The sequence below is a fragment of the Ipomoea nil genome, unplaced genomic scaffold, assembly GCF_001879475.1.
Source record: "Ipomoea nil cultivar Tokyo-kokei standard unplaced genomic scaffold, Asagao_1.1 scaffold1334, whole genome shotgun sequence".
NCBI lineage: Eukaryota > Viridiplantae > Streptophyta > Magnoliopsida > Solanales > Convolvulaceae > Ipomoea > Ipomoea nil.
The window spans coordinates 737,659-748,892 of record NW_017617762.1 but is presented as its reverse complement, the minus strand read 5'-3'; the positions used below and the strand labels follow the sequence as shown (position 1 = coordinate 748,892).

At 36.3% G+C, this 11,234-nt stretch overlaps 1 protein-coding gene across 1 annotated transcript; it reads right to left on the bottom strand.

Moving 5' to 3' along the window:
• Positions 1–895: 895 nt before the first annotated feature.
• LOC109185561 lies at positions 896–1,363 on the bottom strand. The gene has a single exon (XM_019335501.1). It carries the CDS (start codon positions 1,361–1,363, stop codon positions 896–898), a length of 468 nt encoding a protein of 155 aa, XP_019191046.1.
• Positions 1,364–11,234: the final 9,871 nt, after the last annotated feature.

Genomic DNA, 11,234 nt, shown 5'->3' with positions numbered 1-11,234 from the left:
GGGGCATCATAAATTTTGGGCTACGACACGTCGATACTAGTACAAAAAGGCTAAAAAAAATAGAAGATTATGTGTCAAAGTTTAAACTTTGGACGTGTAATGTGGGAGGTGGTAGTATTTTTGTAATTAAAATGCAATTATATAATTAATTTTATTTTTTTAAATATAAAACAATGTGCGTCAATAGTTAGGAAACCTCGGACACACATTATTGAACTGCGTATTTAGAACACATATGCGTCAGAAGTTAGAAAACTACAGACACATATAGTTGAAGTGAAAATATAATAAGCGTAAGATGTTTCTCACATTGGACGCGTATTGTTAAGGTTTTCTGAAGAAAAAAAAGCACCCCATCCAACCCGTCGTCTTCACCACAGTTCCAAACAACCAAATACCCACAGCCGCCACCATCACTCGTAGTCTCCACAGCAATTTTATTTTATTTTAATTTTATTTTATTTTTTTTGAATGCTAATTTTATTTTATTTATTTGTAATATATTTTAGAAATTTTATTGTTGTTTATTTTAGTTTAGATTTGTTTTGTGTTATTGTATATGTTAGGCTCGTGTTGTCCATGTGTGCATTCTTTTGTTGCATATCTGTGCATTTTTTTGTCACTGATGTGTGCATTTTTCTGCGTAGCCATTTACAAATCTATGTGTGTGTTATCGTGCATTTGTAGATATCATAGTTTGTGCTCCACAAATCATTTTGCAGCCTGTGAGTGTAAACCACAAGGAAAATGTCTCGTGCGATGCACGGACAAAAATTTATAGGTATTGTTGTAATGTTATGATAGTAAGCAAAATTAGTTTTATTAAAAATGTACGTATAACTATACAATGTAATATTTAATATTTTTAAAAGTTTTTTTTGTTGAAGAACAAAACTCAATTTATTAAGTTCGCAGCAAGAACAGGAACAAGATAATGAGGAGGTGTATCACACCACTCCTCGGGACCTGACTCAGAAACGGCTTCCCTTGCAAGAGCATGGGCCGCACGATTCGTAGATCTCCGTACATAACTAAAGTTAACCCCACTAACCGTAGAGGCAACTTGTTTTACATCATCTATCAAAAAACCTAACGCAGAATTAAAAGGGGCTGAATTTAAAGCATGATAACACAGCTGTGAATCTGTCTCAATATCAACATCCCCCATACCAGTATCTCTCAACCATATGGTAGCTTCACGTATACATAGTGCCTCTGCCTCAACCACTGTGTACCGCCCTGCCACACGCCGACTACAAGCTGTCAGAAATTGCCCAGCATCATCGCGTAGTACCCATCCGAGCCCCATGACCTCCCGGGTCACGTCTAATGCGGCATCTGTGTTCATCTTGAACCTCCTCATAACCGGCTTGGTCCACGGAGACGACACAGCCCCCCAGCTATCCCTAGGTCCACGGTATTTACGGCCTTCCAATTATGCCAGAAGACCAACGTTTCATACACAACAGACTCCATCACAAACGGTTTCGCCCTCCACACACTATCATTTCTACTACCCCATAATCCCCAGCACAGCATCACAAATTTAGACTGTAGATCATCCTCCAAGCCCGTTAGCCGGCTAAAAAGCTAGTCCACGAACACCCCCTGATCATGCGATGATGGCGCCAGTTGCATAGAAGTCCATAGGGCAGCAACATGCATGCAATCACGAAATAAATGTGCAGCCAACTCGTCCACAACACCACACATATGGCACACCACCATACAAGACACCCGCCTGGACAGAAGGGCTTCTCGCGTTGGTAGTATAGACGCCGCTAGTTTCCAGATGAATATGCGAACTTTCGGTGGCACCTGCAAATTCCATATTAAGTTCCATGGCCTTACAACATTCAACTCCCCCACAAGCAAACGATAGCAAGACTTAACAGTGTAACACCCCTTCGAATCACCACTCCACACCCATGCATCTTTTGGGCGATGAATACTCACCGGAATATTAAGGATACACCTTGTGTCCCTCTCATCAAAAACATCAGTAACACAGTTCGTATCCCAGCCCGTACCCTCGGTGTGCATCAAAGCACTTGTTGGGGAAAATAGCAACGCCAATGCATGATCTAGAAGCCTTTTAAGAAGCACGGACACTATTGGTGTATGGTTGAAAGGAAATCTGTGTCGTGTTACAATAACACTACCTTAAAAGCGTTATTTGCCCGGTAACAGTGCAGTTAAAACCCTGGCACGCTTTCGACAGGCTACATAGACCTACTACGGATAGCTTGCACTAGCAATCACGTATGCGAACCTCACTATTGCTCAGACTTTAATTTGCAAACATGAAATTATATATATATATATATATATATATATGCTCACATCAGAAAGAATGAAGAAGCTCTAAATCTTGTGCCTTCTTTAGACAAAAGACATGCTCCTTTATATAGCATAGAGATCTGGAGATCGACTTTTCCTCCCACGCACACACACTAACGCAATAATATGGAGGTGGAAATAAACCAACTTCATGGTGGAAATAAAACAGCTTCATGCAGCCACATGTTTTTCCCACAAATAATGGATATGTCCATGTTGACTATCCTAAAGCTTTGAATGTATCTCCAACAATCCCCCACACATTCAAAGTAGAAGGCTAGAAAGAAACAACGTCTGAGCAATACAAATGAGTTGATCTTAATGTCAGTGTTTAAGAACTTGAACTGACACGTAGTGACATAGAGTAATTTTCTTCCCGAGAGTGATATGAATCTTGAACTCACCGGTTAGATAAATTTTGAACTCGAATGCACACACCAACTCAAAAGCAGGTTCTACAGAAGTCAAACTCTTTGACTTCTTATGAACACCCTTAGTATTAAAGAATGTTATGTCTGTCTCAAATATAGACTTCTACCCTGTCGAAGTCTAGCACAACATAAACTTTTAACTTTGACAAGTCTTACCGCATTACAGGTTTTATGTCTTATCAAGTCTATCTCAATATAGACTTTTAACTCTATCAAGTCTATCTTAGTATAGACTACCATTAAAGGCTTATAGAGTAGTTAAAGACATAAATCAGTTGTAAGTCTTTTCTTTCTATCATAGGCACTGTTATTGGCAACGCAAATGACAGTTTGTGAATCACAATGTGGTGAAGGTGTTGGACACCCCCACAATTGCACGGTTATCACCATGTTTCTTAGCCACTCGGCTTCTTGGGATAACCCCATTATCTTTCATAAGAGGCGGTTAGCCTTTTTCCACTCAAGTTAGGGATCTTTTTAGGTGTATCTCAACATAGACCGTCCCAATTGAGTATAAGGCACCAAGAGCACTTTGTACTCATGTCATTATGCGGTGAATTCATTAGGTTTGTCTCAACAAAACCACCCTTTCTCAAAGAGTTATGAATTCATTAAGAGCTGTAGCTCAACCTCACAAGTACACACACTATCTGAATGACCAACTAGTGTACTATTTTGTAACTCTTTTCATGGCTTCGTTTGACCACAGAAGTGGGATCCACCACGAATTCATTACCACTTGGACTTTAAGTCCTTCCAATGAGTCAGCGACTAATCCTCATAATTAGCCCTCAAGTAAGTTGATTCTCTTGATCAAACTTACATGCACTTTGACGAGTACTTCGTTTACTCGTAAATAATCCCTTGAGATTTTCATGTTTAATATGAAACATCCTCTTTCATCATTATTCTCAATGCCACAGAGAAATTTTTGATGAAAATATAGGAGTTTATTACCCCCACAAGGCACGCAACACTTACAAATATTTTTGTCAAATGTATTTTATCTCTTACTAGACTGATATTTGGTGCCCATCATTAGCTCCTTTGTAGACTGAGTTTTGCCGACTTACTTTGTGGACCATTATAGAAGCTTTGCACTCTGCCTTATACATGCTCAACAGTTGAATGTATTTCAACAAACTTGATTATCTCAATTGATCACAATTACCCTTTAACTAGGAATTATAGGTATTTCAATATGACTCAACCAAGAGTTTAAATAATATATATACAAATGCTCATTGTTAGTAAGCCATAGAAATAATGTTGTCCACATGCTACATCAAGTTGAACAACATAATCACAAATTTCACATCATATTCTTATAAGAAATTAATCTCATACACAAGGAATATGTTCGAGCTCATATTTATTCGGAAATATCTCTCAACAATGAGACTTCAGAGTTGCCACTTGCACAATTTTCCATTCCCTTGAGAAAATTAAAACTCATATAAAGCATTCACATGATGCAGATCAATATTACTATTGCAGTACTTCAACAATTTCTATTGCAAGGCTTTGATTGTTCAACAACATATGAAAGTCAAGTGGCGCTCTAACTAGCCTGCATGATCAACACCCTACTTCTTAAAAACTCCCAGGTCGAGTGGTGAAACAGAAGTTTACTTAAAAACCATCTTCCTAGACAGAGTGTTCAAGAATGATGACTTTTCCATCTTCTCACTAAATTACAATTGAAGCCTATGATATATGCTCTTATTTTTATACAAATAATTTTAGTAAAAAGTTTGAGCAATATCTATGCACGAATTATTTCAATCAATGGCATTAGTATTCAAAATACTAAAGAAATAAGTACTACTAAGTAATCAAAATCTAGACAGCTCAACTAGAATTCAGTACTAAGATAATCATACTTCATGCGAACCCTTAGAACTAGAGCAAATATAGTTACTCAAAAATAACTACTTATTTAAAGAGACTCAATACTCATCTTGCTCTGTAAGATTGACTTTTGCTAGTTTTGCCATGTGATGGTAGCACTGGTGTGCTCGGTGTCCTTGCTTTTTGCATGTAAAACACCTTCCTTTGAACTTCTTGATTTTTCTACTCCTTTTGTTGTAGACAGTTCTGACACTTTGATTTTCAATTTCATTGGAACCGTACTTTTCTAACAGTGATTCCCAAATGACATTTGCTGAGTCTTGTTTGACATAGATGTCGAACAAATCGTCATTCATTTGAGACAAAAGGTATCCTCTGGCTGCCGCATTGTCATTTCTAAACTGCATCAGAGTTACACCCGGTTCTTGACCCGGAATATAATCTATTTCAGGACTGCTTTCTCTCGATTCTTCACCCGGAGTGTAATCAGATTCATGGTTAGCTTTTGTAGCACTAGAGAGAGAGAACACTGTTGGAGTAGGTTCAGGTGCAACTGAATATAGCACGTAAACCAACTTTAATTGTTCAGAGAGAATAAGCATTCTTTGAGCCCACCTACTGTAATTTTTACCATCAAGCGCGATGATTTTTGATAGATCCGGTATGACAGAAGGTGCCATAATACTAAAGGTTGACTGTTACACGATAACGCTTTTAACTGTTGGGGAAAATTGCAACGTCAACGCACGATCTGGAAGCCTTTTAAGAAGCACGGACACTATTGGTGTATGGTTGAAAGGAAATCTGTGTCGTGTTACAATAACACTACCTTAAAAGCGTTATTTGCCCGATAACGGTGCAGTTAAAACCCTGGCACGCTTTCGACAGGCTACACAGACCTACTACGGATAGCTTACACTAGCAATCACGTATGTGAACTTCACTATTGCTATGACTTTAATATGCAAACACGAAATTATATATTATATATACATACATACATATATATATATATATATATATATATATATATATATATATATATATATATATATATATATATATATATATATATATATATATATATATTATATGGATATATATGGACATATCCATTATTTCGTGCGTTGACGTTGCTATTTTCCCCAACAGCACTCACTGTTGCCTGCTCCACCGTCGGATGCAAAGTGGTATGCACATAAGGATCCTCCGCAGTTACAAGCAACGGATCAGTCCCTATTACGGTGCTCCTGTCATCTCCTATACTGCGCCGTGCCCAACATTTCACCACATCCCTCGCCTCCAGAATTCCACGCCAAATGTAGGATGGACTCCCCCCAGCCGCTGCATCAAAAAATGTGGTGTTAGGATAATAGCGGCTCTTAAACACCCGTGCTACAAACGAGTCCGGGCGAGTTAGTAACCGCCATGCTTGCTTACCTAGTAATGCAAGGTTCATGTGCTTCAACATCCTGAAACCCAGTCCACCCATAGTCTTCAGTGCGCACAAGGCCTTCTACGTCTTCCATCGTAGACCTCTACCTCCCCGTACCGTTCCAGACCACCAATATTGATTAAACATTGTTTCAATCTCAGTACATAAGCTGTCCGGCAAAAAAAAAAAAAAAAAAAAAAAAAAAAAAAAACCGACATGGCATAACATGGTAATATTGATTTTTAAAAGTTTTGTTATGTTATTATTATGTTGATCTTAAAGTTTATTGTTACTTGTAGTATTATTTGAATTTCAAATAACTAATTTAATTACATAATTAACGTATTTATATAAAATTTTGAAATAATTTGTCTGAAAATCTCCATCAAAAATTTATTCATTTGAAAAAGATTATTTATGTAAAAACTATGTTTATTTTATATCTAATTTCTCCTTTTTATATATTTGGAGTCAAATTAATTATAACTGAGTTTTAAATAAATATATACACAAATTATATTAAATATAAAACTCTTTCAAAAAAATATTAAATACAAAACTTTACCAATTAATGTGAACACAATAAATGCATTCATATTACTAATTTTACTTGGCCGAAAAAAAAATTTTCCTACTTCATTTTGCTTTAATATATATAGAGATAGAGATAGAGATATATAATAGAAATTCATTTTTATTACTAAACATTTGATTTTATTCTAATTTCAATTTCGATATTTCAAACCAAATCTCCCCAGGATATTTTTGCCCACAAATGCACTGGAAAGCAAAGCACAACTGGAATTGGATAACCTGATGAAAGAGAATCGTTGGTGATGCGTGCTCAAATTAAAGAATCGATAGTAGTAAACTACTGGCAAATTATGCTGTGACTTGTGAGCACGTGACCACCTTACCATGGAGGCACAGCTCTATATTCATAATTTTTATACTGTAGATTCATAAAATTTATACTTTAGATTTCAATTATTAACTCTATTTTCACAAATCAGAGAATTATATGTTCATAATTTGATAACTATACAGTTTAGAAATTATGAATCTACAGTATAGAAATTATGAATCTACTATATAGAAATTATGAATCTACTGTATTTAAATTATGAATCTACGATTTAAAAATTATGAATCTAAAGTATAAATTTTATGAATCTACAGTATAGAAATTATGAATCTACAGTATAAAAATTATAAATCTGCAGTATAGAAATTATGAATTTACAGTAAAAAAATTATAAATCTACAATATAGAAATTATGAATATAGAACCGTACCCACCTTACAAGGTGAACACGTGCTCAGAGCATAACGTTCCGTAAACTACTCTATCCGTCTATCCTGGTAGTCTATCGTACCTAAATTCACTGTCTTCATTTTTTAGTACATTATCCAATTTTTGGGTGAGATTAAAGGCAATTTAAGGTTTTAATAAAGATAGTAAATTGTATTATTTTTGTAAAGTAATATTTTTATAAACTAGTGAGGTTATTAGTAAAAATAAAGTTAATAGTCTAAAATTTAGACCATTTGTCAAGCACTTTGTGTTCAAATAGCATGAGTCATGAGATCGAGCCTCAGTAGAAGCGTTGTTGGCTCTTTGTGCTTCATTAGGTTGAGAAAGTATATTTGAACAGATACTACAATGTAATAGAGTTAGTAGTATTCAAAAAAAAAAAAAAAAAAAAACAACTTAGACCATTTGCATGAGGTATGGATTTCGTTATATAGCACTACAATAATAGAGTTCTACATTTAATTAAAATAATAATTATAAAATTAAAACTAAACTACTACGACTTGCTTAAAAAGTAAAACCAAGGGAAAATTATAAAAAATGTCCCTTTATAATATATCAATTATCAATGTCACCCCTAAACTATAAGTGGTGTAAATGTTGCCCTTCAATTATCAAAACGGTGCACATATAGGCTCTCTCGTAACGGACATGTGGTTCTCCACTGATGTCCATCGCTAGTACTTCGAATCGAGGGAAGGAAAAAACAACCCGTTACAGGAGGGGCTATATGTGCACCGTTTTGATAATTGATGGACAACATTTACACCACTCATAATTTAGGGGTGACATTGATAATTAGCATATTATAGAGGGACATTTTTTACAATTTTCCCTAAAACCAATTACTTACAGAACAAAACACAACCAATTAATGCAATTTTAAAATACAAATAAATACAAAACATTGGCAACAAATTGAGAGTGGCCGCCAGCTGGAGGCCACTCTCAATTACCCAAGCAAGTGCGTGTAACACACGCCACTACTGGAAATTATGGAATTTTCGACCACCTGAAATTAAAATGATCTTAGGGTGTGTTTGGAAACCTGGAAAATGAGTTCTGGAAATCATTTTCCAAGTTTTCACTGTTTGGATGTGCCTGGAAAATCAAGTCAATAGAAATCATTTTCCGTTGACTTTGGAAAATAAGCTTGTTTTGGAGGAAAATAACTTCCCCTTTTTTTGGGGGGAAGTCATTTTCCAACTTTTACTCCAACATCACACCACCACCAACATCATCAACACCATACCACCACCACCTCACTACCACCATCACCACCACTACTGCCGCCGTCGCCACCACTATACCACCGCCACCACACCACCACCATCACACCACCACCATACCACCGCAACCACTACCACCACCAACACCATCAACACCATACCACCACCACCACCGCTGCTACCACCACCACCACCATACCATCGCAACCATCTTCGCTGCCACCACCACCACCATACCATTGCCACCACACCACCACCATCACACCACCATCGCCGCCGCCACCACCACCACCGCTGCTACCACCACAACCACCGTCGTCGCCGCCACCACCACCACCATACCACCGCAACCGCCGCCGCCATACCACCGCAACCACCGTCGCCGCCACCACCACCACCATACCACCGCAACCGCCGCCGCCATAACACCGCAACCACCGTCGCCACCGCCACCACCACCACCATACCACCGCAACCACCACCACTACCACACCACCAGCATCACACCACCACGACCATACCACCGCCGCCACCACCACTACTATACCACCGCAACCACCGTCGCCGCCACCACCACCACCACCATACCACTACAACTACCGCCACCACACCACCACCACCACCACCACTACCACCACCGTCATACCACCACCAGTTATTATTATTATTATTATTATTATTATTATTATTATTATTATTATTATTATATAACACCACTACCACTACACCATCATAATATTTTTGATATATTATTAGTTATTTTTTATTATATTTAAAATTATTATTATATTATTATACATGTTGTAATATTCTAAATAAAATAATTAAAATGTTTAATTATACAATTCTACTCATTTTCCAGAAAATGAACCAAACACACAAAAACAGTTATCCAGAATGCAACTAAACACTGGAAAGGAAAATGTTTGCAGGAAAATGACTCATTTTTCAGAAAACATTTTCTAGAAGTCATTTTCCTGCTTTCCAAACGGACCCTTAAATTAAGTTGATACCAAAAAGTCCAAAAAGTGGTCGGAAATAGCAACAAAGGTTTTTCCGGATACTAAAAGTGGTCGGAACAAGGCTTTCGACTTGATTTAAGATCACTTTCAGGTGGTCGAAAATTCCATAATTTCCAGTAGTGCGCGTCTGTTAGGTGGACAATGAGACATAATTGCGTGTCTCACTGTGTTTTTTTAATCTCCTGTAAAAATCAATCACTGGCAAGAGAAAAAATACACTTAAAAACTAGTCTTCTCATTAGCCAAAAATTAATGCATCAGTTTTTTCTTGTAGTAAAAAGCAAAAATGAATCCCTATTAAGGGTTCTCTGAGAGCAGCCACAAGCCACACCTGATTGTAATTCCCGGAGAAACACTCATGAGTATGCTTATTTAAAATTTAGGTGGGACATAATTAATAATGTTAGAATAACTATACCTGCTAAACTATATAATTTTAAGTTAAACTGGTCATATTAATCTCTTTATATTAATTAGGGAAAAGAGTCAAATAGACCCTTGAACTATAAGCAAAAGAGCAATTAAGCCCTTCAACTTTTAAAACGTGCAATTAGACCCTTCAACTTGTTATTTTGAGTCAAATAAGTCCAATAACAGATTTTTTCACCTAGAATAACCGGTCAACAAATTCCGGCGACGTTTTCCGACGAATTAAAAAAAAATAAAAATAAAAAATAAAAAACTAAACTACCGGAGAAGACAACCGTTCGGTTGTCTTCTCCGGTGGAGAAGGTGACCAGATCAGGTCGCCTTCTCCACTGGAGAGGACGACCGGACTGGTCGCGTTCTCCAGTGGAGAAGGAGACCAGTCCGGTCGTCCTCTCCAATGGAGAAGGCGACCTGATGGTCACCTTCTCCGGTAGTTTAGTTTTTTTTTTTTTTTTTTTTTTAATTTTGTTGTCGCCGGAGTTTTTTCGTCGGAAAATGTCGCCGGAATTTTTTGACCTGTTATTGGACTTATTTGACTCAAAATAACAAGTTAAAAGTGCCTAATTGCACATTTTAAAAGTTGAAGGACCTAATTGCTCTTTTGCCTATAGTTCAAGGGTCTATTTGACCCTTTTCCCTATTAATTATAATAAACTAAAACTGCAATAAAGCAATATCAATATCATTTTTTTCAATTAATAACTAGAAGTGTGTGTTGAGAGGGTTCATGTGAAAACAAGCTCTGAAGCAAAAAATATTACATATATGGTATATCCATTTCGGTAAATCAACGATTGAGGTGTATTGAAAATAAGAAGAAAAAGGGGTCGTATGTTTTATAAATATTGTAAATTTGAAATTTTCAATTAATTAAAAAATTGATTGCATATTTTTGTAATAAAACTTTTAACTATTTATGAATCATGATAGATGGTTGTAATCACTTTGTACCGGTGGATCATGTTGTGTAAAGTTAGTGGCAGAACTACTATAGTCATTGCCAGTGAGGTTGTTGTTGTTGTTGTTGTTGTTGTTATTATTATTAGTGCTATTTTTTTTTTTGTTATTATTATTATTATTATTATTATTATTATTATTATTATTATTATTATTATTATTATTATTATTATTATTGTTATTGTTATTGTTATTGTTATTGTTATTGTTATTGTTATTGTTATT

Excerpts from the sequence above, each read along its gene's own strand:
- LOC109185561 (XM_019335501.1), bottom strand. The coding sequence starts at position 1,363 with ATGAGGAGGTTCAAGATGAACACAGATGCCGCATTAGACGTGACCCGG.